Consider the following 23,983-nt stretch of genomic DNA (forward strand, 5'->3'; position numbering starts at 1 on the left):
TCAGAAGGACTGCCGATCTTAACCGCTTTCAGATAGTTCGGTAGCTGCTCCTTCCCCGCCTTGCACCTTATCCCCGCTCCATGAGCGACTCGAGCGCTGCGAATCCGATGGAGATGAGCGCGCCGAGGAAGGATGGTGGCAGTCGCCTATTAGAAGGCATGGAGACAGTCCATCTATGGTCACTCGCTTCTTGACCCGTCACTTTCTGTACCTGATCGTGTTCCACGACTCTGCAGTGCTGCTCTCCTCGCATTGGTATATCCGGTTATAAGCCGCGTGCTGTTTCCGATCCATTGCTGAGCCAATTGCATCAATATGGTAATCTTCAAGTCCAGGCAACCGCCTATCGATCGTAAGTTGTCAAAAGTGGAATCTACTATGCCAATGCATTATCATTGATACCGACCGCTATAGTACCAACCGAATTGACGGACTGGGACTGGCTCTTTGACTCCGCCTACTCGCCTATCAACAAATACCCACCGAACGAACTAGCTGGGTTCCAAAACGCGATCACGAAGGAGCGTGTAGACTGGGCCGATGTGAAGAAATACTCCACCTATATATCTACTGCGCTGGTCAAGAAGTATGGCCTCAAAGAAGGCGAGACAGTGGCGCTGTTCAGCCAGAATACTGTGTGGTACCCGGTGGCCATGTTTGCTGGACTTCGCGTAGGAGCGAAGATCAGCGGTGCTAGTCCAGCATACAACGTTGAAGAGATGACATTTGCGCTGAAGACCGCCGATGCAAAGTTCTTGATGACTACGCCCGGAAGTATGGACATCGCAGCTGCGAGCGCAAAGGCTGCAGGACTACCGCAGTCCAACGTGTTCTTACTGGAGGGCGAGTTACCTGGATATACCACCGTTCAGGATCTAATTCGCATGGGAGAGTCGTATGGCGACTCCGGGCAGACCTCCGCATTCAAGCTGCCTCCTGGCAAGAAGAACAAGGACGTTTGCGGTTTCCTGTCTTTCTCCTCTGGAACGACTGGATTGCCAAAGGCTGTGATGATCAGTCACCAGAATGTCATAGCGCAATGTCTTCAGGTACAGCAGATCACGCCTGAAACCCAGAAAAAGATCATGGCCGTACTGCCTCTGTTCCACATCACTGGTCTAGGTAAGTTTTGACTGTACGAAGTGTATGTGAGACATATACTGACTTCGTACCTCTACCTCTACAGTCCATCAGATGCATCTGCCAGTCCTGCTAAATGCCGAGGTTGTCATGCTTCCGCAGTTTACTATGGAAAAGATGTTGGATGTCATTGTTGAGTACAAGCTTAGTGAGCTTCTATTGGTACCACCGATCCTTATCAGACTCGTGCGCGACCCGTTGGTTGACAAGTACGACCTCAGCCATGTCACACGCTTTTCGTCGGGCGCCGCGCCACTCTCGGAAGAGATTATTCAGCAGCTCCAGAAGAAGTTTCCCAACACCGGGTTCAAACAAGGCTACGGGATGACTGAGTCTTGTTCATGCATTACTGCGCACCCGCCTTCGAAGTTCTCATACAAGTACGCTCACTCTGGTGGTGCGATCGTAGCTTCGACCGAAGTCAAGATCATCAAAGATGATGGCACGGAAGGCGACGTTGGAGAGGATGGCGAAGTTCTCGCTCGTGGGCCACAAGTCGTCATGGGCTACCTCAACAATGAGAAAGCTACTCGCGACACTTTCGATGCAGACGGCTTCCTTCATACTGGGGATCGCGGTGCCATCGATGAAGAGGGCATGATTCACATCTCCGATCGTATCAAGGAACTCATCAAAGTAAAGGGCATTGGTGTCGCACCGGCTGAGTTGGAAGACTTGCTCCTAGGTCATCCCAAAGTTGAAGATGTCGCAGTGATGAGCGTGAAGGACGATTACTCTGGTGAGCTGCCGAAGGCGTACGTTGTGTTGAAGCCAGGAACGGAAGAAAGTACTGCAGCAGGGAAAGACATCATCGAGTATGTTAAGGAGAAGAAGGTCAGGTACAAATGGGTTAAGGAAGTGGAGTTCATCAATGAGATTCCGAAGAGTCCTTCCGGTAAGATTCTGAGGAGAGTGCTGAGGGACAAGGAGAAGAGCGGGAAGTTTGGGCTTGTTGTTAAAGACGAGACGCGAGCGAAGCTGTAGTTCATATCGAAGTTCATATCACTTTGGAAGTACTCATGGCATACTCGTAAAAACCACGTGCTAGTATTCCGCTCTGAAATCGTTGAGGACAACAGCTGGACGCCGCCCACGTTCCGCACTCAGCCCCGCACGGACCCCATGCGCATTCATAGGTACCTACCCCCCCTTCCCCCCCTCAACTTGCTTGACCTTGATCATTATTTTTTGTCGATCACAACATAATATTTCCAGTCTACTCTGAAGGCCATGATTCTTCGATATCAGCGCAGTACCACAGAGACGTGACTAGAAGTGAAATGGATAAAGTCATCCTCGTTGCGGCCATCCCCCTGTTGCTCTTGCTTAACAGCGCTCGTACTTTCAGGAGTGTTGCTTTTTTCCTTGACAACTATGGGTTATCTGGATTAATTGTTTGCGTGTTTGGAAGTCGCGAGGTATGGAGAGTCCAGGTCCAGATATTGGGTAGCACCAGAGACTCCGAGGCCATGGACTTCAAGAGATCAGCTCAGGACGACAGCAATATTATTGCAGTCGCCGTAAGTCTAAATAATCGAGATATACAAGTACATTGTACTGATATGATAACGACAGAGCACGATTCTCGCCCAAGTAGCGATCACCGCACTCTCTTTGAACGATCTGAGTCGCGCACATTGGATCGCAAGGGCGTTTTTCACCTTCAGCCTCGTCTCATCCATCATGGCTGTATATTATGCGACAAGCCAGTATCGCACCCTAGGGAGGTGCTTGAGAGCCGAACAAGTGAAAAGGTGGATTCTAGGCTCAGGATCAGTCCGTGAAGGCAACGTTCAGTTCCTGCTCGGGACTCACCCGGACATGCCTTCTGCCGCTGCGGTGTTGAACATGTCAGCCCCCAACATGCTTCTATCTTCATCTCTAAACGCTTTCCTCATAGGGTTGGGGGTGTATCTTGGATATGTCTGGACACGAAATCTTGATGAGCAAGCTGGTGTGACAGGCAGCCGTGCTGTGTTCATCACATACATTGCCGGATTGATCGTTTGCTATCTCGTGTACGCTTTATCACGAGCTGTAGTCGCAGATCAAACTTATGTTAGCGAACGCGAATGGCTTCGGAAGCATATTACCACGGACCCACACCGGTATACTTCAGCGCTGGAAGGCTTTGCAGACTTGTGTATCAGAGCTGTCCAGATGCACAGGGCGATGAGAGGCGCAATGAAAGGCACTCCAACACAAAGGCCCCCAGACACAGATGTGGAGAGAGCTACTACTACTGCGTCTATTCCAACCCATATTGACCCGGATGTGGAAAGCACAACATCGCTGAAAGTTATCACAGAGTCGTCGAGCGGGAATGCGGGACGCAAAAGCGGTATACACGACGAAGATACGCGGAGAGAGCTATTGGTACTGTTCCAGGAAGCTGCAGATATGCGTAAAGCATCCGCAAAGGTCGACGAGCGTTTAGCTCAGCTTTTGGAAAGGCTCGGAGAGGAGACGGTCAGGTGATTTGTCTGTGCGTGTGAAGCAGCTGCTCAACTATGGAAGAGGAAGGATCTGGTAAAGCATAGACGGTAGTGGCGACGCTGCTTACCACCCAAGAGAAATAGCTTGCGGATGTGTGTCCCATACCGCGAAGGACACGGATGACAAATGACGTGTGAGGGCGTGGTGGGGTCGGCATTTGTGCCCCTCCGACAGGGTCTTGGATCAGAAAAGTTACTCGAAGAAGGTGCAATTTTACATTTCTAAGCAACGAACTGCGCCCCGTCATATAACTTCGCGCAAACAGCAGTGCGCGCTTTCCTGTACCCAGATCTCTCACACATTTCAAAAATCGAATCAAAAAGCCAACAACATGGCCATCACGAACCCCACGCCCAACCAGCCCCAGCACGACGAGGACGACATCGACGTACATGATGTGGACAACACCCTAGACGCCGAGGAGGCGGAAGAGATTGTGGAGGACGATGGCGACGTGCCCATGGACTCAGACGACGAGGGTGACGAGGGCCGCCAAGAGATGGAGATGGAGATCAACCTCCAAAACGACTCGGTCGCGCATTTTGACGAGCACAAGGACAGCATTTTCTGCATAGCGCAACACCCCGTACACCACGAGATCATCGCGACAGGAGGCGGCGACGATGTCGGCTACATCATCGACGCGTCTTCGGCGGCAGCGGCGCAACCGAGCAGCGACGGACAGCCCACGGAGCGCGAGGGCCTGAAGAGCATCTTCACACTAGACGGACACAAGGACTCGGTCAACGCCATCACATTCACTCAGCCGAAGGGACAATTCGTCGCGACAGCTGGCTTGGACGGAAAACTGCGCGTCTGGCAGGGCGTCCCCGACGGCAAGAAGTGGAAGTTCCTGGCAGAGGCACAGGAGGTCGAGGAGATCAACTGGATCATCCCCAACCCGTCGCCCGACCACCCCAACGTCGTCGCACTTGGAGCCAACGACGGTTCAGTGTGGGTGTACCAGATCAGCACAGAGAAGAACAACGAGCTACAGGTCCTACAAGCATACTACCTCCATACCGAGACCTGCACTGCCGGCACATGGTCGCCCGACGGCTCTCTCCTCGCTACCATCTCCGAAGACTCGAGTCTATACGTGTGGGATGTATTCGGCGATGCCGCATCACAAGGTCTCACCGCGACTACCGATTCGCAGGCCGTGGTAGGCCTGACAGGCCTGGACGAGCGTTTCCGCGTTGAGGGCGGACTATACTCAGTCGGCATCCCGCCATCGGGCGCTTTCGTCGCAGTCGGTGGTCCCGAAGGCCAAATCCGCATCGTCGGACTCCCCCGTCTTTCTCTCGCTGCGCCCGCGCAAGCATCTACATCATCGAGCGGCGGAGGCGCAAAGAACAAAGCTGGAGGAGGCAAGCAGGCTGGCGCCAAAGGCGGTGCTTCGTCAGCTGGCCAAGCTGGCCAGATCTTGGCGAGTCTCCAAGCTGGAAGCGACAACGTCGAGTGCATGAGCTTCTCCTCCGCACCACTTACACTCATGGCCGCCGGCAACGTCGACGGCTCCATCACCCTCTTCGACACCGCACACCGCTTCGCCGTCCGAAGGCGGATAGAAGACGCACACGCCGATGACGAGTCACCACAAGCTGTCGTTAAGCTCGACTTCGTTGCCAAGGAAGGCCCCGGAGGTTGGCTGTTGACCAGTGTGGGATACGACGGTGTTTTGAAGCGATGGGATGCACGAGGTGGAACGGCTGCGGCTGGAAAGGGCCTTGTAGGCGAGTGGAAGGGACACCGGGGAGGTGGTGAAGGCGGAGGTATCATGGCCTTTGTACAAGGAGATGGCGACACAGTCGTCACGGCGGGTGACGACCATGTCGCGCTAGTTTTCAAGACGCCTTTGACCCAGTAGATTCTATACATGTCACGAAAGCAACCATCTCGTACGAACGACATCTCATTCAATCATGCCCATCTATGTGGACGCCAGCGTCACCTTCTACAGCACAGAATCTCACGAAACGAGTCAAACAGGTACCACTACACCCCCGGACCCGCTAGCCATGACCGCCAATCTCACGGACACGTCTGTATCGCACCGGGCAAAGTCTCCACTGCCATCAACACTTTGCCAACAAGTTGCTCCATATGGACGTTTTTGCTTCACGCGCACTTGCTTTTCTCTGGTAGGAGCTATTGGACGCCGGCTAGAGTGCTGGCGGTCATGGTCTAGATGGAATGTACGCTACTGTATATGCAGTACAAGAGCGCGTGTGTGCGCGGAGAAACAGAGCAGAGAGAGGAGTTGGGTGGAATCAGCCTGCTCTGAAGCATGAGCCCAGCCTTTTTGTGTAGCCAGTGTCTGGATCTGGTACGAGCGTGGCAGTGTAGTTTCCATGTCGTGTGTGGAATCGAGACGTAGAGGGATGTCAAAGATACCTAGGTACCAACATGGACAAACTAGCACTTTGTCAGGATCGCAATGCTTGCGCGACGAATGCAACTTTGCACTGCCCAGACGAGTCTACATGAAAGCACTTGATGTACAGTAGATCTACCATTTACAATAGTAGAAGAACTTATCCCAGCAATTCACAAAGTGCGGGTACAGCACCCAAGCGCAATGTCAGCCATGATCCTATGGCCCACGGCCCAAGAGCCCGCTTCGAATCGTTCCAACGTTCCCTTCCAGAACAAGTAACCACGTACCGACCGTTTCGCCACCGCGCAGCCCGTTGGCGCTTTCCCCAGAGAACTGTGAGATTGGCATTCAACGGTGAAAGTCGCGTCCCCTTCCTTGCTTGGAGGCAGAGAAGAATCTGGTGTTGTGTGGGATCCCTTCAGCCTTATGACGTTATGTATCTCCACTCACTCGATGTATCCACCTGCGGGTTACGGATGCTCATCTTCATCTGCTATCTACCGAGATACTGCCATGCGAGATTCCTGTTGCGGAGGCGAATATACGTAAGAAGAACCGAATTGAGATTTCTTGCCTGCAAGCTGCATGCCTCGTGGGATAGTGGAGGCCCTGGACGGCCTGTCCGAGGTCGCGCCGGAAAAGTGCTCCCTGGCCAATGGGAGATGGGTTGCCTTTTGTAGACGATCGACGGACTTCGCGTACACATGTAAAGTGACAGACATGCTTATTGAAGTCTGACAAGGGGTAGTCAATGCAAGGTCGTCACTGTCGAGCAGAGAATTTCGTCTTCGTCGTCGTGCGGAGTCGCGGAGACGTCAAGAGACGTCAAGTAATGGTTTCGCAACGAGGCTTACGATATCCTCCAACCCCGCAGGCTTCCCTGCCTCCCAAGAAATGATCGAAGGAGGAATCTACTTCGATTCGCTTATCTGCAGTATCCTGTCCCGTCCCATTACTTCACAATCCCTCACGTATACTAATCAAGCGAGGCGTCTTCGCGGCAAAATCTTCCGTCAGTCTATTCCTTCCTTTTTTTGGCCAAGAGTGGGATCCCTGTGAACGGGAAGCAGCAATGCAACTTAGGCGTGGTAGAATCGGCTGATATGACGCAATAACGGGACCCCGTCGTCAGCTGGAGACGACGGTGTCAAGGGTGAAAGATGCGGAATTCTGAGTACGCTAACCAGGAGGAGAGAGGATGGAGGAACCCGGATCTTCACCTCGCATGAACAGGGTGTCGTATGCTAAGCGATAGGCAAACTCGTCCGTAGCTAATGAAGGTACAGAAAACTTGTGAAGCTCGCGAAGCAAGAATGTTGGAGCTTCTTCATGCCGCTCAAAATATGCATAATCATTCTTGCTATGTAAAATTACGTAGGTAATTTCCGGGAATGCTACTGCGGATACGCGTACGAAGGCATACAGGCTTTCCTACCTCTGCACACACCTGTCGTATCCCACTCAGGTACTCTGCTCTGAACGACATCTGCAGCAGTGGGTCTTATTCCCCGGCGAGTATGACAGACGACTCATAGCTCAGCACATCGTAGCATCCCATATGTGGTAAACCATCAAAACTCTACGCGAGCTGAAGATCTAGCGTGCTCGGCTTCGAACGTCACTGATGGGGCCAGAGTAGCGAGTTGACCCACCGCGTACCTGGAATGGGTAGCTGTAAGCGCATCACTGCTATGCTAGCTGCTTGTATGTCTGTTTCTGGACAGTCCTACGGCGGGGAAGACCGCGCCGTTAAGAAGGGCCGAATTGTCATGTGGTAGGCTATTCGTATCAATCGTGATGGCCGGCAGAAACGCTATTTTGGCGTGCGAACTGTTGAATTCCGCGGGTGTTAAACAGCTGTCCTATACCTCGGGACCAAGATAGCTTCAATCCGGGCATTCTTTCCGTGAGCCAATGAGAGTATCGCATGCTGTGTGATACCCGTCTGGGGCTGACTGACGTGTGACAGGATGTGGGGATTGCTAGACAAAGTCGGTAAGCGAGGCGCGATCCCAACGACGTCCGTGGAGTAGCAGGGTCCGCGTTATCGGAACCTGGATCGATTGAGCTGAACGGAATGAGAGTACGGTGGATCACTGGGGAGAGGTCATTGTGTTGCTGAATATGCTCATTCATATTGAAATGACTACCTGAGGAAGATATGCAGTAATCGCCTTTCCGTTTTTATACTTTGTAGAATCTAGGCAGTACACTCGTACGAGATGGGACACCAATCCCGTCAACCGCTCAAACGCCATGTCGTCGAAATCGTGGCCACTGCAGCAGGCAATATCAGGCAAGCTGGTCATTGTAGCAATGTAGAAAAAGAAAAGAAGCTTTTGGTTGCTCAGAGAAAGGCAAAGCCCAGGGGTATCGTGAAATCGTTGGAAGAAGTGAGAAACAAGGACAAGCCAGCAGCCCACATTGCATATCAAAGGTCAAGGCAGAGCGATGTTAAATGCATCAATACTGGAAAGCCTTGGTGGCGAGAATGTGCAAGTTGGCTTCCTAAGCCTCCATGTCGTCCATGTCTTCGTCGGTAAAGTCCTTGAGGAGCTCGAGCCCATGGAAATCGTCGACATCGGCGGAGCTCATGGAAACCATGCTCTGCTGTCGTGCGTGTTGGTTGGAGAATCCGGGGCTCTGCATATTGGAGTTCTGCATATGGGGGCTCTGGTTACTGTGGCTATGTCGTGGTGTTGCGTGGTGGCCAGGCATACCAGGTGCAGGGGCGTCCATGCCGAGAAGGCCGCCGGCGCACCGCGCTAGATACTCGTCGACAGCCCAGAAGCCGCAGCCAGCGTGGCGTAGAACTTCGTTCTTCAGGTCGAGGACTTCTTCGCGTAAAAGTGCAACATTCTCCTTGAGCATCTTGTTCTTTGCGGAGAATTCGCGAGCGCGTCCCTCGAGGCTGCCGATGTACTCCTTCTTGCGCTGCCTGCACTTGTGGGCAGCTACACGGTTCTTCTCGAGGTGCGTCTGGCGAGCGGACGATACTTGAAAAGGGTAACCGTCGGCAGTGTAGGCCTCGACCATCTGTGGCTGCGACTTGGGCCTGCCCCGCTTGCGCTTCGGCGGCTGAGGGTTGCCGTCGGCGTTATCCTGTTGTTGCACAACGGGGACGCTAGGCAGAGAGCCGGCAACCGCGTCTTGATTGGCCGAGTCCTGGCGGCTGGTGCGTCGTCGCTTTGCAGGCGGCATCTGAGGAGAGGCTTCCTGCTTGGGCCAAAAGACAGTCTCGTTGCGGAGTTGCTCGACAGGAATGGACGTCTCGCGCTCGTTCCGAGCGTCCCGAGGGGCGTGTGCTGGCGAGGGCTCCTCAGGCGGGGTGACTTGGCCGTAGCGCTCCATGGTGGCATGTGTAAGCAGCGAGGGTGGAATGGAGAAGGCTTGCTGGGGAGGCATTGAGGTGGGATTGCTGAAGGCGTTTGCCCACTTGTCCTGCTGGGAGGGGCCATTGAGGCTGTTCATGGCTGTGAAAGCGTCGCCAGCCCACTCAAACTGTGGTTGCTGTTGGATTGCTGTCATGGTGGACGACGTTGTTTGTTGTTGGTGTGGTGGGGGCACGGAAGGTATGGTGCGCAGGCCTGAGGCGGGAGGTTCCTTATATGGGCAGGAGGGTCCGACAGAGCTTATGTGATCAAGGCAAGAAGCAGCGGGCCAGGGCAGTTGTGAGGGAAGAAGGAAGAGAGCCGCGGGAGCAAAGATCGCCTGGCATGGGATTTCAAACAATGGGGGCTTTGGCAGCATGCGGAACTGAGGAAAGCGATTCTAACGAGCAGGGGCAGGCCTGGGGACCGTGCGATTGGTGGGTTCTGCGGTGCGTTACGTAGTGCGCCTTCCCGATCGACGATGAAGAGGCAATCGCTACCTAGCCCGCACGCCAGCTCGAGGATCTCGGCCTCTAGCGTCTGTTATGCTCGATCGCGATGGCCTGCCGCGCCCTGCCAGCTGCTGCCACTACTGGAGCCCGTCTGAATTTGCGTCTTTACAACATGCGCTTTTGCAGTTCTAGCCTCTAGTGTCTAGCATTACGGTATAGTGTTAGGCATTAGGATTACACTAATTAATTTGTCTACTTCTAGAGTATTTCTACTACTATTATAAACTAATTATTCTCTATTATAGAAAAGTATTCTTTACTTTTATAGCTTTAGTTATAATTTTAGTAAAATTTTTTTTATAGCGTTATTATATAGCTTCTAGCTAGAGTTACTTAGTACTTTTAGTTAAAAGTTAATTAAGAGAATTATTATATTATTACTAATAGTAATAATTATAAAGTTATAGAAGTAAGTAAAAGCTTTATATTTTTACTTTATAAAGATATAAACTTCTACTAGAGTAGTTACTATAAAATATATAAAAAGAAACTAAGCTTTAGCTTACTTATAAATTAAGACTTCTAGCTTTTATTAGTATTCTCTCTAATTAGGTAAGCTAGTATTATAATAAATAGTAATATACTTAAGTATCTTATTTTATAACTAAACTAAGTTCTAAAATAAAGTAGCTAATATATATTTTTTATATATAAAGCTAGTTAAATTATTAGTAAGTATATAAATTAGCTATATATTTTTTATAATAAAGATAATATTTAGAGTATTATAAAAGAATTTTAAGTACTACTTACGCAAAAATTTATACTCTAGAAATAAGTAACTATAGTATTATAGAATTCGCACTTATAGTATAGCTACCTTTACTACTACACTAAATACATTAAATTATAAGTTAAACAACCTAAATTAGACACCTAGTTGCAGTTCCGCCATGACCAAAGCGGGACAGTCCACTTGTTTAGCCATCCCAGTTTTCTCAGCCCAAACTACTGACCAGGCACCTAGCTCGACACAATGGTAGACAGCTTTCGCCGCCTTCGATTGGCTGCGAACCTCGTTTGCGCTACTCCGAGCGGTCTCCGCCATGCGAGAGTGGAGCGAGGCCTATGACGTTGTAACGGCTCGCTCCGCGGAACACGTCCGGGCTGAGAGCTGGGCCAACCGTCACGCTATAGCTCCACATGGGACCGTTCATGGCAATCACCTGGAAACATGATCCCACCCAATCACCGACGACTCTGCATTCTACTCCATCACATCTACATTCGACGATAGCTGTCTCCGAGTAGGAGTACTGCTTGTACATCTGCCGTTGCTCCTCTGTCCCAAAGTGCATTCGTCACCATTGTCGCCTCCAACGCAAATGCTCCCGCAACGGTGCTAGTGTGTACCAAGGCACAGCGGTAGACAGCTGGAATCAGCCCAGACCGTAGCGCACGATAACGGCAGGCCACGATGCTCCACAACCCATGTATTCTGTCGATCACAAAGTGCAAGCCTGTTGGCCCAGACGAGTTTCGCCGCCCGGTCCTACAGACAGGGTTGCAGAGTGGCGCATCGAAAAGTTGGCTGCCCAACATGGGAAAATTGCGAAATCCCATCTTTTTGCTTTGAAATCCGATCAGACCCCGCCCCAACCTTGCACACCTTGCATCATCGCGCCTTAGCTCCATGTGCCAATCACAATCAAATCCCGCTTCCTTCACTATCCTCACATCCTCACTCGTTGGCATGCATCTCGACGCCGCTTGCTCACAGTGAGCTCACGTCTTGCCTAGATCTCTTCGCTGAACAGTACCGCAACCTATAGGAGGGGCCTCTTGATCAATTCAGGCCCTCCACGATGATAGCCAAAATGCGTAATCCCATTCGTTGCCCTAAGTAGCTCTACATGATATACCCCAGCATCGCTGTAAAGTCTAAAAATGTGGGCATCTGTATCAACCCGAAAGTCGAATTAAACGATTACTCAAATCGTCACTCACTCAATGCCCAACGAAAAGCCAAGGTATCGATTACCGTCACAAGTTGTAATGATACGCTATTTGCCGGGAGACCTCTCATGCCTCTGTCACCTTGTGACACCCCACGAAGCCTTCGTACAACGTGGACGCTTGGTCCGACGTGCTTGACGCGCCTAATAATGTTTTGATAACGCGCTGCACCCCGAGAACAGCTTTCGTTAGTGTTCATCATTATGTGACGCTGTCGAGAACTTCGACCTTCACATGTCATGTATACCACTGTTAAACTCGCACTATTCCAAGGTTACTAGCGACAGCGACTCTTTTGAAGGAGATACTCGAGCCAAGGATTCCATGTTTAAGATGCAACCACCGTATTTACTCGCGTCGTTGCCCATGTGCAGTTGTTCGAAAAGTGCATGTCTATTGGGAAATGAAGGCAATAATCCAACGCTCAGCGGGAGGCGATACCTGAAACACTGTGGTGCCAATAGAAAAAAGGCAATGAAGCTGCTCGAATAGACCTCGGGAGTGTCCAACACGTTCCTCGCTGTGCTATCAGCGCCGGGAGAATGCCTTGATCCATCTTACCCTGTCCTCCTTTGATATCCACGTTCAGCGGAGCGGTTTCACGATAGGGAAGCTAATACACATCATTGGACGACCTCGGGAGGTTTCCACCATTGTATCACGTGGCTCCTCGTTGATGCAATTGGGTTAGCGTGTCTTGGCGGGAAAGCGCGACGCGCATCGCGTCGTCGGCGCAACAGTAGGAAAACACGCTCGCTCACGACCACAACCACGACCCCGCTATGTCCTGAAAAGCGCCATCACAATCGCATACACGTCGAACGCGCGACCGCACACATCACTCAGTCCGACCACTCGCGCATCGCGATTGCGCTCAACCGCCGCCATGGGGTACATCAAGCAGATCACGATTCAGGGTTTCAAGAGCTACAAGGAGCAGATGCAAATCGAGCCCTTCTCGCCCAATTGCAATGTTGTCGTTGGCCGTAATGGATCGGGAAAGAGTAACTTCTTCGCCGCCGTGCGCTTTGTGCTAGGCGACGATTACCACAACTTGGGTCGTGAAGAGCGTCAGGCGCTGCTACACGAAGGATCCGGCTCAGCAGTCATGTCAGCATATGTCGAGGTATGCTTCGACAACACCGAAGACCGCTTCCAGACTGGCAAACCCGAGTTCTTTCTCCGCCGTACCATCGGCGCAAAGAAGGACGAGTATTCAGTCAACCGCAAGAACGCTACCAAATCCGAAGTCATGCAGATCCTCGAATCCGCTGGCTTCTCGCGATCGAACCCCTACTACATCGTCCCGCAAGGTCGTGTCACCGCGCTTACCAACATGAAAGACTCTGAGCGCTTGAAGCTGCTGAAAGAGATCTCCGGCTCCAACGTCTACGAAGAGCGACGCGCCAACAGTCTCAAGCTTCTGTCCGAGACCGAAAACAAATGCGGAGCTGTCGATGGTGTAATCGACTCCATCAACGGGCGTCTAAACGAACTCGAGGGCGAGAAGGAGGAATTGGAAGCGTGGAGCCGGAACGACAAGGAGCGCCGGTCGTTGATGTACATTTTGAAGTCCCGGGAGGAGGCTGACCTAGAAGCCTTGATTGAGAAGATCGACCATATGGAGAACCAGGGTCGTGAGATGAAGGAGGCCGACGAGGCAGCATTTGTACAGACCGAGGCCGACATCGCGCAAATCGACATGGATATCAACAGGCGAAGAGGCGACTTGGACGTTCTGCGGGAAGATCGCGTGCAGTCTGAACAAGAACGCAAGTCAGCGACACTGGAGAAGGCCAAGATCGAGCTCGAGCTCAAATCGTTGCAGGATAACCAGTCGGCCGCCCAACGAACGAAGAAGTCGCGGGATACACAAACGAAGTCGCTCCAACAACAGATACGCGCACGAGAGACCGAACTCAAGAAGCTGATACCCCAATACAACGCAAAGAAAGAAGAGGAAGAAGCCGTCAGGTCACAGTTGCTAGAAGCTGAAGGCCAACAGAAGCGTCTCGAGGAGAAGCAGGGTCGGACAGCTTTCTTTACAACCAAACGACAACGAGACGATGCATTGCGCGCTCAAATCGAAGAGTGCAATGCTGACCTTAGCCGTCGCAAGGCTGTTCTAATGCAGACTAATGAAGAGATTACTCAACTGGAGAGCGACGTTGAGCGTCTTGAAACCGAGATCGCTGAACTACGATCAACCATTGAGAGCGAAGGAGACGCTAGTGTCAACCTTTCAGCCAAAGTCGAGCAAGCAAAGGATGCCTACAAAGCGGTACACGACGAGCAGACGAACCTCTACCGAGAAGAAAACAGGGTCAATACTCAACTTACAAACTCGCAAGCCGAGCTTCGAAAAGCAGAAAGCACGTTCTCTCGACTGCTTGATCATGGCACTAGTCGTGGTCTGGAGTCTCTCCGTAGATACCAAAAAGAGGGGGGGCTAGAGGGGGTGCATGGTACCATTGCAGACCTACTCGATGTCAACAACGACTACAGAGCCGTGACCGAAGCAGCAGCTGAGGGTGCGCTCTTTAACGTTGTCGTGGATAACGATGAAGTCTCCAGTAAGCTGATTGATCGGCTCATCAAAGACAAGGGCGGACGTATTACTTTTATTCCCCTTAATCGCATCCGGGCTCATGACATGAACCTTCCTGCGACAGGGGACATGCAGCCACTTTTGCCAAAGTTGAGGTACGATGAAAGATTCGAGGATGCATTCAGACATGTGTTCGGCAAGATCGTTGTCTGCCCTGACTTGACTGCGTGCAAGAAGAACGCAAAGCAATACAACGTTCGTGCGTACACTCTTGACGGAGATAACGCTTCGCGCAAGGGTCAATACCGAGGAGGTTACCACGACCCGTCCAAGTCAAAGATTCGGGCTTACCAAACATTGGCCGAGATCCGCACACAATATGATGAGCTGCAGCAGCGGAAGCGAGATATTGCCACCGAACTTGAGCAAAAGCGTCAACAGCTCACTGCGGCACTCAGCGAGGTTCGACGGCGGGAATACGAGAAGGACAAGGGCGAAAACAGCTATGCGCCTATGCGGGAAGAAGTACGAATGAAGCAAAGAACCCTTCGAGACATACAGGACAGCCTTGCTAGAAAGAGGATGACCGCTTCAGCACTTCAGTCAACAATCAATCAGCTCGGCGCACAACAGAGTGACTGGGAGGCTGAGATTGCTTCCAAGTTTGAGAAAGCGCTGTCTAACGATGAGGAGCAAATGTTGATCACACTTCGAAGCACTGTACAAGACTTGAAGCGGCAATTCGCACGAGCCAAGGAAGAGCGCGCCATGCTAGAATCCCAAAAGGACGAGGCTGAGCTCGATCTCACGGAAAATCTCCAGCCAGAGCTTGATAACATCCTATCACAACAGGGCGGCGCAGGCGGGTCTACGGGCCAGTCGACGCGTTTACGAGAATGTGAACGAGCTCTAGATGCTGTCAATCAAACCATTGCGGACCTCGACCAACAGATCCAAGAAATCGACGCCCAGATTGAAGACATCCGGGCCCAGTTGAGCGAGCTGGAGAACTCAAGAAACGAAAAGGAAGCTAGCAATAGGCAATTGGCAAAGGCTATGGCTAGGCAAGAGCAGGCCATGTCCAAGAAGGACTCCGATCGTAGTCGTTACACAGACCGACTAGCGGAAGTCAAGCGGGATATCCGTGATCTGGGTACCCTTCCTGAAGATGTCAATCGGAAATACACTCGATGGGACACCACAAAGGTAAGCTTCACTTTCGCCTCTTCAAATCTGCACACAGCTGACATTACCACAAGGTTACCAAAGAACTCACCAAGGCCAACCAAGCGCTCAAGAGCTTTGCCCACGTCAACAAGAAAGCATTCGAACATTACGAGAACTTTACGCGCCAGCGACGGACCCTAACAGAACGCCGCGCCGAACTGGACACATCACGCAAATCCATCGAGAATCTCATCGATGTGCTAGACCAGCGCAAAGATGAGGCCATCGCCCGTACCTTCAAGCAAGTCGCCGCAGCTTTCGGCGAAGTTTTCCAGCAACTTGTTCCCATCGGCCGCGGTCGCCTCATCATCAACCGCAAGTCGGACCGTGACGCACGTGGAGACATCTCTGACGACGAGGATATGGAGGAACAAGAGACCCAGGGGAAGAAGAGCAAGGTCGAAGAGTACACAGGTGTGAGCATCGCTGTATCCTTCAACAGCAAGCACGACGAGCAGCAAAAGATCGGCCAGCTCTCTGGAGGCCAAAAGTCGCTCTGCGCGCTCGCCCTCATCTTTGCTATCCAAAAGTGCGATCCCGCGCCGTTCTACCTCTTTGACGAAATCGATGCCAATCTCGACGCGCAGTATCGAACTGCTGTTGCGCAGATGCTGGAGCGATTGAGTGGTCATGGTGGAAAGAACGCGGATGGAGGTGGTCAGTTTATCTGCACGACTTTCAGGCCTGAGATGGTACACGTGGCGGATCGATGCTATGGTGTTACCTACACGAATAAGACGAGTAGCATCGATGTTGTTGATAGAGAAGCGGCGCTTGAGTTTGTCGAAGGTATGCAGAAGGCTTAATATGGGTATCAGCACAAGCATTATGCAAGTCGATGAAGGAAGTGTACTATGGAACTGTATGAGTCTTTTACGCAAGAGGAGGGTGCGCTTGTTTTGTGTCAATTCACGATTTTCATGTGTGCGATTATGGCGACTGGACTGGGAACGTGTTCGTAGGACTAGTCAGCTATGATTCTTCTGTCTTTATTTCCTGAAGTCCGTAACTCTACTCCAATCTGTGTTTTGTGCAGTGTAATGTACCGCGAGTTTGCCAGTCTGGTTGAAAAGGCGCTTTTACTACATCTTGACCTTGGACACAGCAGCAAGAAGAAAGCTTGATTCTCAACCTTTTGGGTATTGGTAGAGAGCTATAGTAGATTTGAACGACTCCTTGATGATACCCACTTGCTCTCATATACTCATTTCAACGATTGATACGAGGGCTGGGGCAGCTTCTCTGGTAGCAGCAACGTGATCGACTTGTCAAAATGGGGCGTACGGCACCTGCCCACTGGACGCACAATGGAAACAAAACATCATTATGGATGTAAGCTGCTGTCTACAAGCCTCTATCGTAGCCTGTGAAGTTCGCCTGACAACCAGCGCGCAGCCTTGGCACTGGAGTTTGAGTCAAGAAAAGCAAATCCGACTGGAAGTCTGCTCAAATCAATTTCCCCCCGATTTTGTTCTCCTCCTGACCATAATCCGAGGCGAAGGTGAGCCAACTGCCGCACGCTCGAACAAATTACAGCCAAACAGCGACGTGCTCGCTCTTCCTTCCGATGTTGTGTCTCTACACACGGCGACGGTACCCGATCTATTGATTATCAAAGCCGCATCGTCTCTTCTAGACCCTGCCTCCTGCCTCGCATATTGCAAATCATGCCATATACTGGCATTGATCGGTGTCGCGAACAGGCAAGTTCGAGCAAAGTGTGGGTTTCGTGCTGGAAGAGTTCGTCTCGAGATCGGGTTCTTCGCTGTACATCGTTGCATCTACACAGCTGAGGGGCTTGGCCTATGCGCTTCGAAAAGAGGAATTCGTGTCGAGAATCGGGGTTTACTAAGGGGATCGCGAGAGGGGTATCCACGAGCTAGCCGTATTTAGCGCTGACGGGTTTATTCCGGCAGTTCGGGTAGCGGCTTGGTGCTTTTGTCCGACGACAACACATCTCTCGCATCGTGATCACTGGTACTTGTGGCTGAATAGCTGCATCTAGGTATTGATTAACGCCGAATTTTGCCACTGTTCGCGCGTCCGGTCACGCTCGTAGACGTGGTTTCGACGTATCGTCTCTAGTGCAAGTGTGCTAACGCCCGACATGGACCTCTGCGTCCAGCCTTCGAAGTAAGCGGTAGCTTGATTGCGCTGGCTAGGTTCAGGGGAATGCAGTGCAACTAGCAGCAGAGGCGTGGCCATGCGCATGTATGCGCACCCAACTGTATGAGTCTGCAAGTACTGCGAGGCCAGCAGTATAGATGTGTAATCATCGGATGGGGTCGGAAAGCCATCTGGAAGTCGTGGCGTAATGAGGCTGAGAAGGATGCGAGCAACGCTGAAGTATGCCACGACGAGAGCAGTGAAGGCGTCGCGAAAGTGCCGAGTTTCGGTCGAAGTGTCCTCCCAGAACAGCAACTTATCCGTATCCACTGCATCGTTCATATACTCAAGCCAAAGCGCCTCAATATTGCTCCCAAGCACGGTGTAAGCATCGAGGCCAAATTCTGGTCGCGATGCGCCGGTCTTCCGCGCGACATAGATGTCCACCAGGTCGGATACATAGCCCATAAGCGTCTGAAACCGAGGTAACTCAACGTATCTCAATGGCCCGTACAAAATGCCTTGTATTTGGAAAGGTATCCTTTTGCTATTTCCGGTCAGATTGATGAATGTCAATTGAGTCCGGAGATGATCTGCAAAAGAAGTACAGCGTTAGCGCGCGTTACGTGTTTCTCCCGTACGAAAGAGACTGCCCTCTTGAGTTTCAGACAGGGCGTGGGATACAGTCTGAAAGGGTACATCATCTTCTCCTCCACGAACAATACAATGACGACCACAGCAAATACAGCTAGGCTTTATCGCATGAGGAAACTTACAGAAGATCTGACACAACGCCCCTTGTGAGCATTGTTTTGGTGTAGTAAATTCGAGCATCCGAACAGCTCCGAAAACGTGAGAACAATAGGCTGCGGCGTTGGTAGATTGCATAGCTTCAAATAAACTGAACAGAACGCTCGTAGACACCATATGTATCGTGATTTCTTGCTTGGTATGTGGACGGGAGACGAATCGACTGTGCGCCCGTAGGGCTTCTCCGTACATCTTCCATGAGTGCTGTATAAGTGCCATATTTCCGCTTTCTACAGCGCAGTAGGCAGATGCCGTAGCCTGTGCAGCCGTTGTCAGTGCCTCATTTGTGCCATCTGTGGTCAGAACAGGCAAGCTATGCAGCCAAGTACGTTGATTCCGAATGTCTTTGCTTTCGCCCTCGGATGTGAAGTGAGCCATAAAGTGAGCATAAAATGCCTCGGTCACCACTGCTCTTTGCGAAATCTGATACGACAACACTTGGTCATAATGCACCCAGCTCAGCGTAGACGATTCCGCGCTCTTGCTTGTTAGTCTCGACTTGCGCTTTCTCATTCCGTGTTTAGCAATGTTCGTCATGTCTACGAAGACGGGACCATCTGGTAGTCCGGGGCAGTCGTGACCGGTGCGAATGCACATAAGACATTTGGGGACTGTCGCATCGCATTTGATGCGTTTCTTGCGACAGGTTACACACGAGTTGGTTCTTGCAGGCATTTAGAGTGCTGGGAGAAGTTTCAAGAGCAAAGAGGGAGATAATGCATGTACTGACGGTGCTGCCTGAAGTTTCCACGGGGTGAAGCGATATCGGGAAGTTCCATCACATGCTAACGGAAAACAGCAAGCTAGCAGAAGCTTCCAGATTCGGGATAGCGCAACCCGCATCTACAAGTTCCCCGGAACCCTTGAGCTGAAGTAGATGTCCCTTGTCAGCGCGCGCAATCAAATTATGTCAGACATTCGTTTTCAGAGTAAAGTTGCGAGAAAGATGCTGCAGCGTGTGCGGATTAGATGGGTGTCCCAAGCTCGCGAAGACGGAGTTGCCTCGGGTGAAACACGTGCTGCTCTTTACGGCTACCTAGGTATGTGCTGGCGGGATTAGCATGTTCGCGGAAACACAACCGTACACTTCTGTCCCTTTGCATTCACGCAGAAGATAAATCGGCTCGTGTTACGAAAACTGATGCCTGGGAGCCACCCAAAAGATATGGGGTGTCGTCGCTGGAGACACATCATCAACAAAAGATATGTGAGTATCCGTTATTTACATTGATCCCTCAATGTGTACAGGTGGTTTATCTGAACTCTCAACAGCAAAGAAGCGAGGTAGGAGCCAGTTCCTTGCTAGGAATGACGTACGCGACCTGCATCGCGCGTACGGCTCAACGGCGTGTTGGCTACCTAGGCATATTCAAATAGCACGACAACCCAAACGCGTTCGCCATTCTTCGCTAGCCCTGCACATGCTGTAGTTTTTCTTGCTTCATTTTCTTTCCGCGCTGCAGAGAATTGACAGCTGTGGATGCCATGCGATCTGGCAGGCAACTTCCGCGGGGAGTCGCCGCCCTGCCTTCGATCCCGATCCCGACGAGGCGAAACCTGTTCATGATTTGCCGCAGGCCTGTATAATGGGCCACTGCTAAACGCATCCGACTATATCCACTCAACTTGAAGCCACAGCACAACGCTGCTTCGGACAGTGAACTAATGTAGAGGACTATGATTGGTGGGTGAACAGCCGCCTATCAATCCTCTGAAGGGTGCGTTTCTCCCCAGCACCACCACTACCACAACCACCAAACAACGATTCGTTACAATTCGCATATGCGTGCCTGCCTATTGTCTTGTCTTGAGACATCAAGCCACACAGTCCCGTAACTGTTCCTTTACCGTGGATTACCACCCTTCGCGCCTCAGGCCGTCCTGGCAGATCCGTTTCCCCTCATCGCTCCCAGAACAACCAGGCCCACGGAGACCTTGGCCGGAACCCAACACGTGACTGAAGTCGCTCCCCTGCGAGCTGCATCTGCACTGGCAGTGCGATCCTGTACTGATTTCCAATCACCGTCGGCCTGTGCTATGCAACGAGTCCCGCTCGGGCAGTCCAGTGATGGACAGGGTAGGAAGATCGCGATCCAAAAGGCGCCAGCGCCGCCGCAGCAGGGCAACGAGAATGCAGAAAGATACGAGAAAGAGGAAAGAGTGTCAGTGACTCTAGCCTACATTAGTACACGTTGTGAACTAACTCGTTTCTCTAGTGCAAGGGCATGCAAAACGTGCCGCAGACGAAGTAAACAGCCGCATCCCTCCGTATTTAATCGTTCCTGCTGATAATCCCGCTCCAGAAGTCAGGTGTTCGGGTGATCATCCGCGTTGCGCCAACTGTGAACGCAACAACTTAGTTTGTGTGTACGATCCAGCACGTCGGGATCGTCTTGGAGAGTATGTTTAGATTAACCATCCAACATTCGACTTACATGCTGACTTTACAGGGCCATGAGGTTGAACAAGAACCTCGTTAATCTCCTAAAAGAACTAGAAGACCGGGTCGATGAAGCAGACAAAAAGGCCATCAAGCAGACATTACATGATGTATGTATTCCGTCAGTTATCTCGTTGCCTGAGAGTGTGACAAGGCTACTGCTGACCTTACTTCTCCAGGTTGAGGATGATCTTGTTTCCCTGGATTCCTTACAATCCGTCAGGACTCTGGGAAAAAGGCCACGCGAGCAATCGGCGCAGAGAAAAGAGCCAGGGGATGGCAATCACGGAGAGGCCCTCGTGACTGCATCCGTCGGCTCCAACGAAGATCTCGACTTCCTTGATGAGGATTTGATGCGCAGCCACGAGTCGAGAGAGACCGGCTACATGGGCCAAAACTCGGAGGTGCAATGGCTACGAAGTGTTCAGCGTCAAGCAGAACGTGGCAACTCAGACCCTCAAGGGCAGCGATACGGCCCTCCAGGCGCAAGTTTGGCAGCTATTGACGAACGATCCGAAGCTTTGCATGAACGAAGACAGAATGCTAGACCGGGCTCGATGCAACACATAACGGACGCGACTTTCTACCTGGACGGCGATGATATTGAGGTCGATATCGCTGTAGATCCAAACGAGATGCCTGGCCCAGACATCGCTGAAAAGCTCTTTGATTGCTATCTGGAAACTGTACACGGCACATTTCCTCTCATGCCCGCTAACTTCGAAGACCAATTTCGACGCTACATTCAATCTCTCAGGTACAGAAATCCGTATCAAATCCCCCCACAATGGCGTGCGACCATGAACCTACTTTTCGCTATTGGCGCCAAATACTCTCATCTCATTGGTGCCGAATGGCGAGGCGATGAGAGAGACCATCTCGTATACATGACACGAGCTGTTCAACTCTTGGGACTGAAGGATACTATATCGTTCCTGGCAGCCCCCAGTCTGGGCAGGGTTCAAGCAGTAAGTGTCCATCTCCATTCAAGCCTCCTCAATGTACCTAACATCTTGAACACTAGACAGGAACATTGGCGTTCTACTTCCTTGTGATCGGACACGTGAGTAGAGCCTGGATCATGAGCGGGCTCTCCGTCAGACTCGCCTTGGCACTCGGTTTACACCTGCGTAACGAGGACGATTCGATGAACGACTCTAGGAGAGAGCCGTTGGTGAAGACGTGGTGGTGTTTGCACTCAGTCGAGTGCCTCGTTTCCTCCATCACTGGTCGGCCTCCGGTCATTGGAAACGAGGATTGCACTGTAACATTGCCACAGTACGAACCTGGATCTCCAACGCGAGACACAACTGGGGCGCGACGACACTCTCGCGTCCGCACAAACTACAGCTCACCTCAGACTGTTGGAAGTAGCGCTGCCTCTGACTCAGGCCAACGCGATGCGGATGGAAGCCACTATCTGCATACATATGTCACCTTGACCATCATTTCACAAAAGGTCCTTCTCAGCCTATATTCGCCCCGGACCGCAGTCCAATCTTGGGAGGTATGTGTACCATCCTTCCAATCCGACCGTGTAGTCGCCGACAAATGATTCTTGTTTGTGTATAGGACATTCTGCTGACTACTATATCTATAGTACGTACAGACGAAAATTACGGAGCTGCTCAAGGAACTAGAGGACTGGGTCAAGACAGCGTTACCATCTGATGACATCCGTCCGAGTAACTTCACCCAACGACCCGAGCTCAACCGCGAACGTTTTCTACTCAGAATCTACTACTGGAGTACGAAAGTGCTCATCACGCGGCCCTGCCTCTGTCGAATAGAGCGAAGAATAGCAACAGAGAGTTCCAAATCCATGAACTTCAACGCCGAGTCAGCAGAGACATGCGTCGAGTCAGCTCGAAACATGACGATGCTGTTCCCTGAACAGCCAGATACACAGTTCATTTACTCGCAAGGACCGTGGTGGGATGTGGTTCATCTCAGTAAGTTTATCATGATATGAGAAAAGTCTAACAAGAGCTGACGTTCTTTCCACTAGTCATGCAATCAGTAGCCGTGCTGCTGCTGGAGATGGCCTATGAGGGCAAACATCTAAAGGATGAGAGAGACGACATCCTGACGTGCATCAAGAAGATGATACGCTGGCTTCGTGCTATGAAAGTAAGTGACCCAGTCGCTGCTCGGGCTCATGATGTCGTCTACAAGATTTTGAACACTTGTGCGCCTGCTCTTCGGGAGCAAGTCAAGGAGTTGATTGCCGACGATACTGGATGGACTTCTCGGCCCGCAAAGCCTACACGATCTGCACCGCAGTCAACCTCCTGGGAGGAAATGCCGCCAAATTTCCCACCCCCGCTTTCCCAGGATCACTTCATGGACCCGCTACTTCCGTACCCTCTGCCAGAACAACAACCAACGTCTTTCGCTTTCGGAAACCCCTTCATGACGAACTTTGATCAAGGCGTACCTCTTGTCGATATGCAACAGCTGTGGTGGCAGTCAGCGCCCTTGAGTCATCTGAACTTCAATCCTTCCGCGATGAACATGTCACAGCAGCAACTCATGCAACAGCAAATGCAGCAACAAATGCATCAACAGATGCAGCAGAGCGGTCTCGCTGAGCAGGAAGACATACAGGGCTCTTCTTGATCGTCTCGCTCGCAGGAAGGGGAAACGGATTGGCGGTGTAGTTTCGGGTTCAGCAGCTTTAAAGCGAATATAGATATTTGAACATCAATAGAAATACCATTCTTTCCCCTCAGCCAACTGAACTCATCGCACCGACACCTTCATGCATGTTCACACAAGACCAAGGCCTTTGCAACGAAGTCCCAACTTCATTCCACTTCACTCTCCATCGACGGTCTCCCAAAACTCGACACGGACTAAGTTTCCATATCCAGATCAGCGAGTATCCCTCCCGAGCAACCTGCCAACATTGATATACCTCATTAGGCGACATAGTCCTGTAAAATATAAAGGCCCTATACGCGGGATCGTAATCACTCTTGACCATCATTTTAGAGT

General features: G+C 51.4%; 5 protein-coding genes across 5 annotated transcripts; 4 read left to right on the forward strand and 1 right to left on the reverse strand.

The window, feature by feature from the left end:
- Nucleotides 1–315: 315 nt before the first annotated feature.
- On the forward strand, nucleotides 316–2,124 carry J4E78_005651 (uncharacterized protein; the record flags this gene model as incomplete). Its single annotated transcript, XM_049366268.1, has 3 exons — nucleotides 316–352; nucleotides 415–1,122; nucleotides 1,187–2,124. The coding sequence occupies 3 exons, from the start codon at nucleotides 316–318 to the stop codon at nucleotides 2,122–2,124; spliced, it is 1,683 nt and encodes a 560-aa protein (XP_049221994.1).
- Nucleotides 2,125–3,762: 1,638 nt separating this feature from the next.
- J4E78_005652 (uncharacterized protein) lies at nucleotides 3,763–5,506 on the forward strand (the record flags this gene model as incomplete). Its single annotated transcript, XM_049366269.1, has 2 exons — nucleotides 3,763–3,767; nucleotides 3,811–5,506. The coding sequence occupies 2 exons, from the start codon at nucleotides 3,763–3,765 to the stop codon at nucleotides 5,504–5,506; spliced, it is 1,701 nt and encodes a 566-aa protein (XP_049221995.1).
- A 3,018-nt stretch (nucleotides 5,507–8,524) lies between these two features.
- Nucleotides 8,525–9,544, reverse strand: J4E78_005653 (uncharacterized protein; the record flags this gene model as incomplete). Its single annotated transcript, XM_049366270.1, has 1 exon — nucleotides 8,525–9,544. The coding sequence occupies one exon, from the start codon at nucleotides 9,542–9,544 to the stop codon at nucleotides 8,525–8,527; it is 1,020 nt and encodes a 339-aa protein (XP_049221996.1).
- Nucleotides 9,545–12,741: 3,197 nt separating this feature from the next.
- J4E78_005654 (uncharacterized protein) lies at nucleotides 12,742–16,436 on the forward strand (the record flags this gene model as incomplete). Its single annotated transcript, XM_049366271.1, has 2 exons — nucleotides 12,742–15,609; nucleotides 15,663–16,436. 2 exons carry the CDS (start codon nucleotides 12,742–12,744, stop codon nucleotides 16,434–16,436), a joined length of 3,642 nt encoding a protein of 1,213 aa, XP_049221997.1.
- A 4,178-nt stretch (nucleotides 16,437–20,614) lies between these two features.
- On the forward strand, nucleotides 20,615–23,605 carry J4E78_005655 (uncharacterized protein; the record flags this gene model as incomplete). The annotated part of the gene is made up of 7 exons (XM_049366272.1): nucleotides 20,615–20,623; nucleotides 20,763–20,794; nucleotides 20,997–21,096; nucleotides 21,166–21,954; nucleotides 22,011–22,049; nucleotides 22,587–22,938; nucleotides 22,995–23,605. 7 exons carry the CDS (start codon nucleotides 20,615–20,617, stop codon nucleotides 23,603–23,605), a joined length of 1,932 nt encoding a protein of 643 aa, XP_049221998.1.
- Nucleotides 23,606–23,983: the final 378 nt, after the last annotated feature.

This window comes from Alternaria triticimaculans (genome assembly GCF_023758025.1).
Source record: "Alternaria triticimaculans strain BMP 0046 chromosome Unknown scaffold_7, whole genome shotgun sequence".
NCBI classification, from domain to species: domain Eukaryota; kingdom Fungi; phylum Ascomycota; class Dothideomycetes; order Pleosporales; family Pleosporaceae; genus Alternaria; species Alternaria triticimaculans.